This window comes from Panthera leo, chromosome D3 (assembly GCF_018350215.1).
Source record: "Panthera leo isolate Ple1 chromosome D3, P.leo_Ple1_pat1.1, whole genome shotgun sequence".
In the NCBI taxonomy this organism is placed as follows: Eukaryota; Metazoa; Chordata; class Mammalia; order Carnivora; family Felidae; genus Panthera; species Panthera leo.
Genome location: NC_056690.1, coordinates 73326873 through 73341894, shown reverse-complemented (window position 1 = coordinate 73341894; position 15022 = coordinate 73326873). Strand labels below are relative to the sequence as shown.

Sequence of the window (15022 nt, the reverse complement as noted above, 5' to 3'; positions counted from 1 at the left end):
ATGAGAACTTATTTTGTCACTTGGTCTGAGACCACGCATTTTGAAATCTTAAATAATAAAATGGCAAGCTTTTTTTAAACATTCAGAGGTGATAATCTTGTATTTCCCCATCGTTAAATTTTTTTTTTTTAATTTTTTTTTTTTAACGTTTATTTTCGAGACAGAGAGAGACAGAGCATGAACGGGGGAGGGGCAGAGAGAGAAGGAGACAGAATCGGAAGCAGGCTCCAGGCTCTGAGCCATCAGCCCAGAGCCCGACGCGGGGCTCGAACTCACGGACCGCGAGATCGTGACCCGGGCTGAAGTCGGACGCTCAACCGACTGAGCCACCCGGGCGCCCCCCCCCCCCCCCCCCCCCCCATCGTTAAGTATTAAATTTACTTCAGTAATACTGAAAAGGTTATTGTGGTGGGGCATCTCGGTGGCTCAGTCGGTTGGATGTCCTACTTTGGCTCAGGTCATGATCTTCTGGTCCATGGGTTCGAGCCGTACATTGAGCTCTGTGCTGACAGCTCAGAGCCTGAAGCCTGCTTCCAATTTTGTCTCTCTCTGCCCCTCCCCTGCTCGCGCTCTGTCTCTCTCCATCGCTCAAGAATAAATAAACATTAAAAAATTTTACAAAAGGTTATTGTGGAACAGTAACTCCTCTCAAGTTCACTGGTTTCATTTAGTGCTAGTCACAGTTGTTCACTCTTGCATACTCTTCCATTAACAACTTTTGCTTTCTTTCTAAGCAGGTAGTATGCTACCTTCTTTAGGTGAACTATGTGTTGATGTCTTGTAGCCAGTTACATTTTACAAGAATATTCTGTGTCTGCGATTGAACTCCTTGAGGGATAGGTGACTAGTCTATTCTCAGTAGAGCATCTTAAACTTTGAAGTTCACTCTCTATGGCATTTCTCCTGGGATACAGTTTGTTTGGTTTTGGGATGACGTATTTGTTCAAACTAACTTTGGGTTATTGCAAGGAGTTTTTTTGTTGTTTTCCTTGCAGTAGCTGGAAAAGTTATTTCAAGAACGCAGATTGCTGTAGTGCTCATTTTGATTTGTGGTCGTAGTATTTTTTTAAATGTGTTGTAAATTTTTCAATGTTAACTTTTTCATACAAACTCAATAAATATTTTATGGCAGAAAAACTGATCTAATCAGTTTAAGATGAATTTTCCAAACAAATTCATCTGGTATTTTTTGAAGTTTGTTTATTCTGTGAGAGAGAGGAGAGTGAGAGCATGCGTGTGCCAGTGGGGGAGGGGCAGAGAGAGGGTGACAGGATCTGAAGCAGGCTCTGTGCTGACAGCAGAGAGCCTGATGTCGGGCTTGAACTCATGAACCGTGAGATCATGACCCGAGCCGAAGTCGGATGCTTAACCGACTGAGCCACCCGGCTGCCCCTCCAAACAAATTCATCTTACGACAAATCATGAAACCAGTATAGTGATAATTACTTTCTAAAATTGAAGTCTTTTTATTAGACGGTGCAGCATGATTTGCTTTTCACTTTATACAAGATGAAAAGACACAATGAACAGATTTGTGCCACATGTGTTTAGTTAAAGGTTGGAAGGAATGTTATCTAATTGTTTATTGACTACCTACAAAATGTTAGTTATTTGGCAGGATTGTAACAGTCAGTCTTGATTCCCTGCTGAGAGGTTATATTCTGAGGCAGTAGGAAACAGGTAGCATGATGTGGTTTTTGTAACAGAGCAGTTATTCTGTGACTTCCGCTTTCAGTGATAAATGATGGAGGACACCTACTCATACTGAAGGTGAACACATTCTTTCTCTATCAAAGTGTCACAGCTTTGCATATTAGCATCCCCACATATCCCCCACCTGTTAAAAACCAGTAGCTCACAAAACACCAGCCATCCGTGTTAGTAGGTGGGTTAAGAGTTAACGCTCCCATTGGTAGTGTGAACACCTGCACTCATTTGTTCGTGTGGTTCTGATGCCAGCTCCTGAATTGGCCTGCCTCTGGGGAGAGGAATTTAAACAACCCGTGCCTGTTAACATAGGGTGTGGCTTACTTACACTTATTAATTGGGCTGAAGTTAAGCTCATCGAGAAAGCCTCAAATTTTGGTAGAATGGTGTTTCGGCTGTTCCCGAGACTGCCGAGTTCTAACAGGAAGGCGTGCCTTGAGTTGCCAGTTAAGCAATATAATTACGCCTTCTGTCAGGATTACCGATAGTGTGTGGCAGTTCATACATTATCATACAAAGTGTGTTTTTACAAAAAGGTGTGGTTAGATAAAGAGCTGGATCTATTGGTAATAGTTTCTGAAAAGTTTGTTGCCATCATATGAACCCATTATGTGAACAATAATTTTCTCACTGGTCTACTTGGCTCCTGTTATTTCTAGTTTTTGGCTCCCTGCGCTTGCTGACTGATATATTTGACATATTATTTTCTTCTGCATAGGACCCTTTTTAGTAGCCAACTCATGCCATTTTTACCTAGTCTAAACTTGTTAGCTTTTAGACTTTTGGTTATAATTTCGGTTAAAGACTTGGGAGTGGAGGTAAACTGTTACAGCTTCTGCCATAAAATATCATGTGGTTGGATACTGGGAACAAAATAGTAAATATTTTTGATTCTTGTATCATAATTATGTTGCATTTGTACCTGATCACTTCTCTGAAAAAAGGATACAGTGGCACTAGAGAACAATTAAAATAATAATAGGGAGCAGGTGCAAGAAGAGAGACTGAATTTATTTCACTTTGATCTGGAAAGAGGAGGACTCAGAGGTCTATAAAATCATGAGTGATATGATAAAAGTAGAAGTCTTTAGGGAAGGCAGCAGAGCACAGGGGTAAAGAGGTCCGGAGTTGGTATTCTAACTCTGCCCTTACCATTTGGTGCAACCTTGAGCCTGTCACACTTCCTGGTCCTGTGGTTTGTCTGTTTGTAAAGTGCATATATGATTTTACCTGTACTTAGAGTGATACAAGGATTCAGTTTCAGTACGCTAAAATAAAAACATAGATATGTTTAAGGACTAATTAGGGAAAATGATTAATTAAATAACTCCAGTTGTATGGGCTGAAGATACAAATAGGTTTAAAAAAATGTATAGGTATATCTGACTTGTTACCGAAGGCTGGTAGGATGCTTTGAGGGCATGAGTTCTGGATCATTGAGCATGTCAGAGTTCAGTCAGATCTTTCCTTCTCTCTCTCTCTCTCTCTCTCTCTCTCTCTGACTTTAAAAAAAAAAAAAAAAAGCAAACAAAAAACAACTCTGCCATGTAGTCTTTGTTGGAAAAAACTTGATGGACCAGGGGAGAGATCCATTGTTATAGTTTTTTTTTTTTTTTTTTAAATTTTATTTATTTTTGAGAGAGACACAGAGTGTGAGCGGGGGAGGGGCAGAGAGAGGGAGACACAGAATCAGAAGCAGGCTCCAGGTTCTGAGCTATCAGCACAGAGCCTGATGCGGGGCTCAAACCCACAAACCGTGAGATCATGACCTGAGCCGAAGTCGGACGCTCAACAACTGAACCACCCCAGTGCTCCCATTGTTATAGTTCTTAAATATTTAAGTCTCTTTGGCTTTCAGTAAATTGGCTTTTCCCTTACCTAATATCTTCTTTCTGGCCTTCCCCATGTGATTAAACCTGGTGTCTCCTGTATTACTCGTATGTTCATTTCTATAGAACCTGTGGCACTCTCACATAACTGTCTTCTTTCCCCCTAGGTACACCTAGATACTAAATAGGTGTTTACCAATTGATGTGATGCTTAAAATTTTATGAAACAAGTCTTAAATGACTTTCTTAGCTATTGCTTTATATTACCTGGTGGTGTGCTGGGATGAAATTGGTTGGGGTATTTTATTAAGTCCAAGCATTTTCCAGTTTCTTATTTTCATCTTTAGTGTTGAGGATATTATAGAAGGATAGAAAGTAGTTTAGAGATATAGTGAAAATGCTCATAGTGCAGAGACACAAGTGAGAAATCAACATTTGAATCTCATCGAGTCTATAGGTTTGTTTTTTATTAAGTATAGGGTGTTGTGTGTCTTAATTTTATGTGTGTTCTATGTCACAGCTCTCATAGTTTTGGCAGCTATTAGTATTATTTTGCTAAATGCATTACATGTATTATCTTATTGGGTCCTTATAACCCTGTTAGCTGTAGGTGCAATTATCTGCATTTTACACATGCGGACTTGGGACAGGGAAGTTAAGTAATATGCTCAAGGTTGTACTGCTGGTAAGGGCAGAGTTAGAATCCTGATGCAGGGGATTTAACCCCAGAACTTTTAACCACCCTGCTCTGCTGCCTCCCATAGAAAATCCTTACTTGTAATTCTCAAATATTGAACCATCTCATACTTAATCTGCTTTATGGAGCTGGGTGGGCTGCTAAAACAATGTAGTTAGTTACTATTATATTTGCACCTTTAAGTCGACAAAGGGTAAATGTTATTTTATTTTTTTTTGACAAAGGGTAAATTTTAAATCCTATTTGGTAGTGAAGCCATTGTACCAAAAGATGATCTTCCAGCTCTATGTAATGGAGAGAAAAGAAATTGAAAAATTGTGGTAAATTAACATAATTAAAGGAGTTTCATTCTGGGTAATAGAAGTGATCATTTGGTTCAGAAATGTTTCCTCCTTTCTTGCTTGCTCTTTTGATATATGTTTAATTTAGGATTGACCATGTTGTTTCTCAGATATTCAGACAGGCAGCGTGTTTCCTACGGAGCAAGCTATAGGTCATCTTCGTTTTAAAAGCTTTTACTTAAATTAGAAGAAATCAGGGGTGCCTGGGTGGCTCAGTCAGTTAAGCATCCGACTTAACTTGATTTTGGCTCAGGTCATGATCTCATGGTTCGTGGGATCGGTCCCACGTCAGGGCTCTGTGCTGACAGCACGGAGCCTTCCTGGTATCCTCTGTTTGTCTCTCTCAAAATAAATAAATAAATAAACAATGAAAAAAACTAGAAGAAATCAAATTGTAACTTGCAGTCTAAATGTAGCTCGAGATAGTTTTATGTGTTTCCTCCAAAAAGCTCGTGTGCTTCTTTGAGTTGAGGCACGATTGAAATGTGCGCTGCAGACCAATCAAAAAAATCTCTTTAGTTGGAGAAAGGAATGAAATGCAAGGTTTATTACTAAGTGCTTATTGCATAATTGCAAGTTTGACTTGCTTTTAGTCTTTTCTCTTGAAATAGACTGATTGAAGCCTGGATCTGGAAATAAAAGACACATGGCTGTGGTGGAAATTGTGCTCCAATAATTCTGTCTCAGTTGTACCATCCCAGCTTTCTGTGCTGTGCTAGGGGAATTTTTGTTAGGGTACAACATTGCCATCTGTCCTACATCTGATTTTTCAAATCTGATATGCAAAGTCTCACCTGCGAAAACACCCACAATACCTGTAGTAGAGGAAATACATAGCTCGAAAGGAACTGATACACATATATTCTAGAAATAGTGTCCAACAGAAATTGATAATTTTTTTCAAATTGCTTTTAGAATTTCATTTGTGAGATATAGAGTCATAATTTAATCTTCATAGTGCAGTTTTTTTATTTTTTAGTGCAGCTTTAATTAATCGAGTAGAAGCTGGTGATTTGCAAAGGAAGTGATACTTTTGTGTGTGTGTGTTAGATTTCATAGTGGGACTAATAGAAATTCATAAATTTTTTCCTGTGTTTGAGGTCTTTTCAGACCTGTGTGATGAATTAGAAATAAATCACCAGCTCTTATTTCATGGATTTACTTTTTGACTTGGGGTATTAATACCCTTTGCAGTCCTTGTTTATTGGTCTTTTATGGCTATTTGCCATTTCCACTAAGAAATGCCTAGGCAAATTGTAAAATGAAGTTTTGCTTAACTTCATCAGAACTTCTAAAAACTAAAACTTCACAAGGAAGAATAAAAGTATGGAATAGAGTGAAATTTTAGTAATATCTATGGATCTTATGATTTTTGCCTTGTCTTATAAATTCAAACTTGTTTGGGAACTTGATTACATAAGTTGAATATAAATAATGGTAAATTCTCAAATTTAAATTTTGAAATTGAACACTTTGTTCATTCAATCAGAAATGATTATGAGTTATTTACAAACATGTGGAAGAAGATTTTTGAAATATATCTTGGTGTTCTTTTTATGCTGGACGAATTCATAGATGAAAGAAAGTGTGAATGTTATAAAATTATTTTCAACATGTATGTAGTGATGTGTGCCTCTCTTTAAAAAAGCCTTTCCCAGAGGCCTGTAGTGGAAACGGGCAAGTCCTATGGCATTTTGAGCATAATTCTGTTAACCTTTCCCACATGTGCTGTAATCGTTGGCAGTCTTGAACACCAGATTCTGAACCTCCTCAAGGTGAGTGGCTGAGTCTGATTCATTCTTGAATCTCCAGTATCCACCATAGTCCCTGCTATACAGAAAGCTCTTAAGAATTGCTTGTTGAATGAAGCAAATAGTTAATACGTTTCTATTAAATGATCTAAAAAACTGGTTAGTGTTGGCTGTAAATAGGCCTGCACTATAGAGGTGGTCTTGTGTCTCTTGCTATAGACAGCATCCTGTCTTGTACCATACCAGGTATGCAGATAGTGAATAGCTGAGGCAAATGTTCTTATTTTTCTTCAGACTTGAGTGTGTTTAGTGTTTGTGTGTGTATTCCATACAGATTTTTAGACCTGAAGGAATCTGTAGTAGGACTTTTGATTACAATTTTCATATTAAAAAATCCTTTTATCCTTTGCTTTAAACATCTACCATCAAAAAGTGCTTTTGTATCATCTGGGGAGGATAACATATTTCTATCTACTGTTAACTAATATATTATTTCTTTGTGCCGTAACTGTAAAGTTATTTGTTATAGTATCTGGTAGGAAGTAGTTTATGATAAAAAATAATGTAAAAGTGGTTATACAGAATACATGTTGCAACTTTATACTCTTAGATCCTACAGTCATAAACTTACTAGTGAGTTCCTAACTGCTTTCTCTCCCCTTCTGTACTTATTTGAAGACCAGTAAGTCTGTCTGTAGACCACACTTGTGTTGCACTGGTTTAGAATAAGAATGGAAACTTCTGAGTCAGAAAATTGGGACTTGAGTCTTGAATCTTGCTTTACTATTTTAACTTGGACAGATTTATAAGCTTCCATAATATAAGCCTCTGATCCCTCAACTGTAAATCAAAGGTAAGAAGTTTACCTCGTGGAATTTTTTTTATGTTAAATGAAAGTACGTGTAAGACATTTGGCATGTAGTAGATGGTCAGCAGATCAATAAAATGGTAGTTTCTTTCCCTTCGCTTAATTAACCAATGTAAACAGTTGTTAATTATGTGGAGATTTACAGTATTTTAATTTTGAAATGTGATTAGGGCATGTTCATCAGGGTTTTTAGAAATATTTTATTTTTTCCCCTGATTAGAAGAGTGACCCATGCTCAGTGTGGAAATTGGGAAAATATAGGAGTGTAGAGAGAGCAATGACAATCAGCTTTGTAGTACTAAAGAGAATCAGTGTTAATATTTTGACATATTGCCTTCCATTCTCTGTGTATATAGGTGTATATGTTCTTTTTAAAAATTTGTTTTTAATGTTTACTTATTTTTGAGAGAGAGCGAGAGAGAGAGAGAGCGCGCGAGAGAGAGAGCGCGAGCAAGCGCATGAGCAGGGAAGGGGCAGAGAGGGAGACACAGAATCTGAAGCAGGCTCCAGGCTCTGAGCTGTTAGCACAGAGCCCGACACAGGGCTCAAACTCATGAACCAGGAGATCATGACCTGAGCTGAAGTTGGATGCTCAACTGACTGAGCCACTCAGGCACCCCTGTGTGTACGTTCTTTTATAGTTCTTTTTACACTGGAAGAATCCATAGATTAAAGCAAGGATGAATGTCTTAAAATTATTTTTAACATGTATGCTGTGATGTATGCGTTTCTTTAAAAAGGCCTATTCCAGAGGCCCCCTACCTCTTTTTTCAAAATATAGTCTTTTTTTTGGGGGGGGGTATACTTATCTAATTTTTTATTATGGAAAAATTCAAATGTGCAAGAGCAAAAATTGTTAGAAAAGTGTAATGAAGCTCCTATGGGCTCATCAACCAGTTTTAATAATTATGAACTCCTGGCCAAGCTTGTTTCATCAATATTCAACTCCCTTTTCCCATTATATTTTGAAATAATTCCCAGATGTATTTAATTTCTGACATTTCCATAACAGTGTCCAGTCCTCAATTCAACCAAAATAACCAGTGTTTTTTCCTTTTTTCTTTCTCACCTTTAGGCAGTGGGATGAGATTAGGTAGTGGATCACCCTGGCTTTTATTTTTTTTCTAGCTTTGATATAGAGATAATAGAATTTGCTATCAGTAATATACTGTTTGCATGTTGTTTGTTACATAAATGCTAGTTTATGGAATGAGAATGATTGGTACAGAATTCATATTATACTTAAGGTCTTTTATTACCACTTAAAATTGCGTTGGTGATTCCTTAAACATTTATGCCAAGGGAAAAGGTGCAATGTTGTCACATTTTACCAGCAGCCAAACTGTAAATAATTTTTTTTCCCTAATGATACTTTAAAAATAATTCTCTACCTCTCCCTCAACTGCTAAGGAAGTTCTTTAATGCTCACATTTACTTGCCCAAACTTCATATTTTTAAAAAATTACTTTGAAATTTTCAGGGGATATATACAGCTTGTATACTTTAATGTTTGTTTTAAACATTTTATTATAGAAATTTTCAAACATATATGTAAAAGTAGATCATATAAAAAAACTACCAAGTACTCAATTCAGCCGTTGTTAATCTTATTTCTTCCATCCCCCAATGTACTACCTCGACTCAACCTTATTATTTGGAAGCAAATCTGACATCATATCATTTCATTCATAAATAACTACTTGAGTATGCTGCTTGTGAAGATAAGATTTAAACTTGTAGAAGTTTTATAACCATGTAGAACTAACTCAGTATTTCAAAGCCAGAATACAAGAGATGCCAATAGGCAGTTTGTGATTATTTACCTGATACTGGCAGTAATTGCTATATGGTTCAGAGGAAGGAAACCTTCCACTGCTTCATTCTGGGAAGGAAGGCTTTTTATGGAAGAGCTATAATGTGGATTGGTATTTCTGGGCCCTTGAGGATCAGGGTTGGAGTCCTGCATTATGGATTGGGTAACAGGTATGATTTGCAAAAGGCCTAAGAGGGAACCATTCAGCCTGTTTCGAACAGTGAATAAACTAACATGGTTGGAGCAGAGGTCATTGAGTAAGAGGAGTGGAAAGTAGGGTTGACAGGTTCAGAGGAGGTTAGAAAAAGGATCTTAAATGCAGAGCTAAGATGTTTGGTATCCTTTTGCTAATGGGTTAAAGTCATTGAAGGCTTTTCAGCTGAAACTATGGTCAGAGTGGTGTTTAGGAAGAGTAATTTGGGTAGTTTAGAATGCAGAGACCAGCAAGTAGAAAGTCAGTTAGCCTGTCCTGGTGATTCAGACTCAAGGTGATAAAGACTTGATTTGGGCAATGGCAATGGAAAGGAAGGATAGATTCAAAGAAAGGAACTGGATTTAGTAGTACCTGATGGGAGACATAAGTAAGACAAGACAAGACAAGTAGATAAAATGTACTGGAGACAAACTGCAGACGAGGGCTGAAGATGGTTCACTTTAGGAAAGGCCCGCGTGTAAAGGTGGGAGGAAAGGAACTAAAAAAGGGAGATTGGGAGCTGACTTGTAGGTAGATTTCTCTGTGTGTATGTCATACAGCTTTGAAGCAATGGTATACGTTATTTGAATTAATTGATTTGACAGTTTTCTGATTATGTATTTTGTACCGAAGTACAAGATAATTTTGATTTCAGATCTTAGTCTCAACCAAAATTTGACTTGTGGAGACAGTTGTTAAAGTCAGAGAAGTCTTTTTCTTTCGGTACTTACTCTGTAACTAACAAATAAGCTTTAACATTTAAAGAGGTATGAAACAAAGGAAGTTGATGTTTTTTTGATCTCAAACTTTTCCAGAGCTGTAGCTTAGGGAATTTTTAGTATGGAGGTTTTTCTCATGCCTCACAAAGTACTGTTGGAGAGTGATGCCCTCCTGAACATGCTCTTCAGCCGTGTAGCTGGCCGTCTGCTGTCCACAGTGCTCCTTGTCGCTCATAGGCCAGCTCTCCTTATTGTGCTCTGATTACTGCCACCTCCACAGTTCATCCTGTTAGAAACTGGTTCGGAGGTATACTGGTGTTTGCTCAGACTCTGGGCTCCTCATCCTGTTCGACTGAACATCGTGATGATCCATGAAAACATATGTTCTGCTCCACCAGAGGAGTGTTTTCAGGGTGCAGTTGCACAGGCCAGGAGCAGGTCTTCAGAAGAGTTGCTTTTTCTGTGGAGACTGGCAGGGTGTGCTATCGTCAGGTAGCTCAGGGAATGATGATCACAGGTGAGTATACAGAGCGATAAAATGGGAATACCACTAAACTAAGGTGACCAGAATTAAAGTAGTTTCTGTTATCTCAATGAAATTTTTTTAGAGTGGAAAGTCAGATGCTAATAAAATTTCTTTTTGATAATCTCTAGTTAGAAACCTCTAAGGCGGTGTTACACGGAAGTACTTTAAACAGTTTAATTAAAATGAAAGCTAGCAAAGGCATAGATGAAATGTCCTCATCTGAAATTAAAACTCTCACATCTTTGATTTTCATTTCATCATTATTTAGGGTATTTGGAGGGTAGGAGAAGTTAAAGGTGAGACCACAAGTTGGTTCTGGGTGGGCATATCTAGGGGACAGTTGGTAGGGAATTTTTTTGTGTGGTTGAAAGTGAAATATTAGTATTTCATTACTGGGATTAGAAGTAATCGCTTTGGTTAGAGAAAGCTGAAAATGACTAATATCCTTCACTAGTCTACTAGAATGTTCCTAGGTTATAGTTTGCTGCTTTTAGAATAAAAGCTTAGTCATGCTAATCCCTGGTGTGTGTGAGATTGTGACCTACTTACTGCAGCCATCTTAGAGGGCAGACCGATGATGACTTAGTCATTCTGGGTAGTTTTTTTGTTCATCTAGCATTATTTCCTCCACCACTTTCAGGGTCATGTCGGTGCTATCCACATATTTCTGTACCTGATGGGAAGAATTCTTACTTAACCATTCCCTTGGCCTTTGCCCCTCTATATGCTTGCCTTCATCTTGTGCAGAGGAAGGTCTCTGGTTTATAATCTCCTGGGGCAGACAGGTTGACTTCCCTAAAACACTAAGCACAAGCTATAGCAGTTACAGAGAACGGCTTGTACCACTGTTCTGAAGGCAGCCGTGTGTGTGACCAGTACTTGTAGCTCTCCCGCGTAGATGCCGCATAGAATTCCGTCTTTATGACTGGGGATAGTGATTTGTATGAATAACCGATAGAGTACCAGTTAATAGTCTACCTTTTTTGGGATATGTTCATAGCTAAGACTTGATTTCCACTTTCTTCATTGCTAATTTAGTTTATCGGTAGAGTATGTCAGTCCTTTCTCACAGTTTCCATTTGATTTTTAAAATCAGTAGACATAGGAACTATTTAAACCATATTAAATTGCTAATCTAGATTATAAGCTATGCAGTCACATTAATTGAGTTCTTACGTAGTTAGATTTCCTTAATTTGGGGAGGAGTGTCTAAAACTGATTTCTAATGAGTTTTGTTCTAGAGTGATGTTATACTGAGGCTCTAGTATGTGTTCAACTGCAGTAGATAGCTGGCATTTCCACCGTTTCATAAGAAACTACTCATTGCAGGGCTAATTTGTGAATTTAGTAAATTGATTTCTTAAAAAATGATTTTCTGGTTGTCTGTAAGCTGTATCCTTAAAAATAATAGTGCTTATCTTTTTGGTAGAAGTTGCTACCTTAGTATTTTCATTTTCTGGAGCATTAGTCTGTTGAAACTAAGTCCACTCTTAAGCTCAGCTTTTATTGCACTAATAAGATGTCTTATTAGATGGAAGTCTGATTGAGAACTATCATTTTATTTTGTAGAGAGGTTTTTATTCATATTTGAGGTATATCAAATAGGCTATCAGAATCTTGTTGACCTTAACTGGAATTTCTGATGATAAGGACTAAATGGCTATTCTAGCTTAATCTTCATTGTAGTTGTATAAGTGACATAATGGAATAATCTTTACCAAGTTTTCAAACTAATTTGGGTCTTTAATTCTTTATTTCTTATGTAGTGTAATAGATTAATCATGAAAATATTTTCTGGTTCGATTTTAAGAGTCCATGCAACATAACTTACATAAGTATAGAACTTACCATTTTATTGTGTCTGCAAATGAAACTTATGTTCTTTACTATTCAACTGATAAAGTATTTTGTTGTGAGAAAGTTACTTTGTTCAGTGTTCATATATGTTAATTCATGTTTGAGAGTTTTAAAAAGTGGCATTGCAATTTCTGGTTGTTTGAATCATCAAGGAAATACATAGAGATTTTTGTAATGAAGTAGAATTGCAGAGATATAGTAGATTTATTTCTAACTGGGTTTGGAGAATCACAGCTTCACAGAAGAGGTGACATTTTACTTGGGCTTGGAGGCTTTAATAATCTTACGACAGGCAGGATATTGCCTATGTTCATGCTTCCGTCTGGAAAGACATGGCTAAAAGTCAAAGGTACATGGAGTATTTCTGGTGACACTGAGTTTGGAACATGGGGTACCAAGGCTGGTGGAGAAACGGACTTTTGAAAATAACTATAAACAAATGGAAGGTCTTTGATGTGTTCCTGGGGAGGTGAAGCTATTTTCGTCAGCATTGAGGAGCCTGAACATTTAGCACTTGGTGTCAGATGTGCGGCTGAGGGGTGGGGCACTGAAGCATCATCAAGTGGCTTTCTCGTTTGGTGGAACAGGCGCTAGGTGGACGGCAGTGGGGCCACAACAGAGGACGATATGAGATGGGGTTTGGGGTGCAAGTTTGTGGTGGGCAGAGATGGCTCCAGCTTGGAAACATCTGGAGGATTATGTACGGTTTGTTTGTCATACTGAGCATATTTGGAAATCTGGTTAGAATGAGAGTGGAGGTTTACTTCTGCGTAATCTTGTATTCTTTCCTCTCCTGTGTTCTAGTTCTCTGAGTTTGTTCTACTCCGTTATGTCCTAGTTGTTACTGGTTGTTACCTCCATCTGTAGGCTGAATTTTATCACTTGAATTGTGTTTCAAGAATACTTGAATTCTGTGATTGTCGAAAAAAAAAATGCCGATATGATCTTCATTTGTCTTGAAGTGAGTGGTGGCACAGAATTTGTGACAAAGTGCGGCGTGTTGGTTTGGATTTGACCCAGAGAAAAGTTTTGCTCTTCCAGGGCAGTATTTTGTAGCTTGGTTTCCCACGCAAAATTCCCTTTTGTTTTCCTGTTCAATTATTTTTCTTTTATTGTGGTCCGTTAGTGCAAGGTTAAGTTCTAAATAGGACATGTTGGCTTTTTTTGAGAAATAATTTAGAATTCTTACAGTTCTCTTCTGGTAACCTATCTATGCTGACTTTAATAGTTGGTTTTAGCACGTTTGGCTCAGAAAATTTATTAGGTAAAACTGGGGCATTTTTCCTATAAAATTTTTCTTATAGATCAATGCCACACAGCAAAAAACTTTTTTAGGAAACACTAGTTTAGTTTAGCTTTCTGTATAATTTTGGCACTTTTATAATTTTCCAGCTTTGACAATATTTTCTTAGGAGAAGTTATCCTTTTTTTTTTTTTTAGTTTGTTTGTTTTGAGAGAGAGAGGGTGGGCAGGGTAGAAGGAGAGAGAGAATCCCAAACGGGGTCTGTGCTGACAGTGCGAGCCCTATGTGAGGCTTGAACTCATGAACTGTGAGATCATGACCTGAGCCAAAATCAAGAGTTGGATGCTTAACCGACTGAGCCACCCAGGCAACCTGAGAAGTTATTCTTGATAAGCTTCTCCAAGGTAGGAGTTTGGGTAAAAAAATTCATGTCAACAATGTTCACACCATTTGCAAATGTTTGCCTCAGTTTCCTCCTTTTAGGGAGCATTTAAATACTATCAGAATTCAGTATTTTTTTTTTTTTCTATTGTAATGTTGTGAGTTCAGATGGGTAGCCCAAAGAGTATATGGATTCCAAGTGTTTTCTGTTTTTTTGTTTGTTTGTTTTTTTGTATGTGTGTTTTTAACAAGGATTGTTGACTTCAGAAGAATGTGTTCTGAAGTTCTGATTACTGCTGACGTTGTGTATATGTAATACTTACAAGAAAAAGCATTTCAAAAGTCAGTTTGGAAGTAGTTTGTAATGTTGAAGACCTTTGCAGCATGTGCATTGTGCTCTGCATGCAGTTTGTACCTGGATTCTGTCAGTGGCTCTGGAGTGAGTGACCAGTGGGATAATCTGCAGTAACATCTGCAGATGTTACTCCAGCGGTGTACCTAGTGGAGTGTAATACTAGATGAAGCGTTATCTCTTCTTACAGGGAAGTTGTGAAGTTCCTTTAAAACTTTACCATTTCTTTGAAAAAAATAAACATATTGGGAGAGAAAAGAAGATGCGTGGAGATCTAAATACTGCTATCTTTTGTACAATTGATGTTATCTTTCTTCTAGTCCAAGTGGTAAGAAGTTCAGAAGCAAACCTCAGTTGGCAAGGTACCTGGGAAATACTGTTGACCTCAGCAGTTTTGACTTCAGAACTGGAAAGATGATGCCTAGTAAATTACAGAAGAACAAACAGAGACTGCGGAATGATCCTCTCAATCAAAATAAGGTTGGTTAATTTACTTAGAGCATATGTATCCTATTTCAAAAGCTTTCCACAAAGTATCTTACATGGTAATTATGTCACTAGAATTTTGGCTGTGTCTGAATGTCTTAGTCTACCCTGCCCTGGCAAAGCATTTTGACTTATAAATCTGATTAATTTATGGTAGTTGACAGTACTTTGCATAAGTAAATTGTGCACAGTTGAGAACAATATTTCAGTATCTCTTAAATATCACATTTTTGGCCCATTGGGACTTTTTACAAAAGAT

General features: G+C 37.7%; 1 protein-coding gene across 1 annotated transcript in view; it reads left to right on the top strand.

Annotated features, from left to right (window-relative positions):
* Nucleotides 1-15022, top strand: part of MBD2 (methyl-CpG binding domain protein 2) — a 65659-nt gene that overhangs the window by 2036 nt on the left and 48601 nt on the right. The window contains exon 2 of the mRNA XM_042911468.1: nt 14598-14757. Within this exon, the coding sequence (XP_042767402.1) occupies nt 14598-14757 (160 nt within the window). The remainder of the gene's footprint in view (nt 1-14597; nt 14758-15022) is intronic.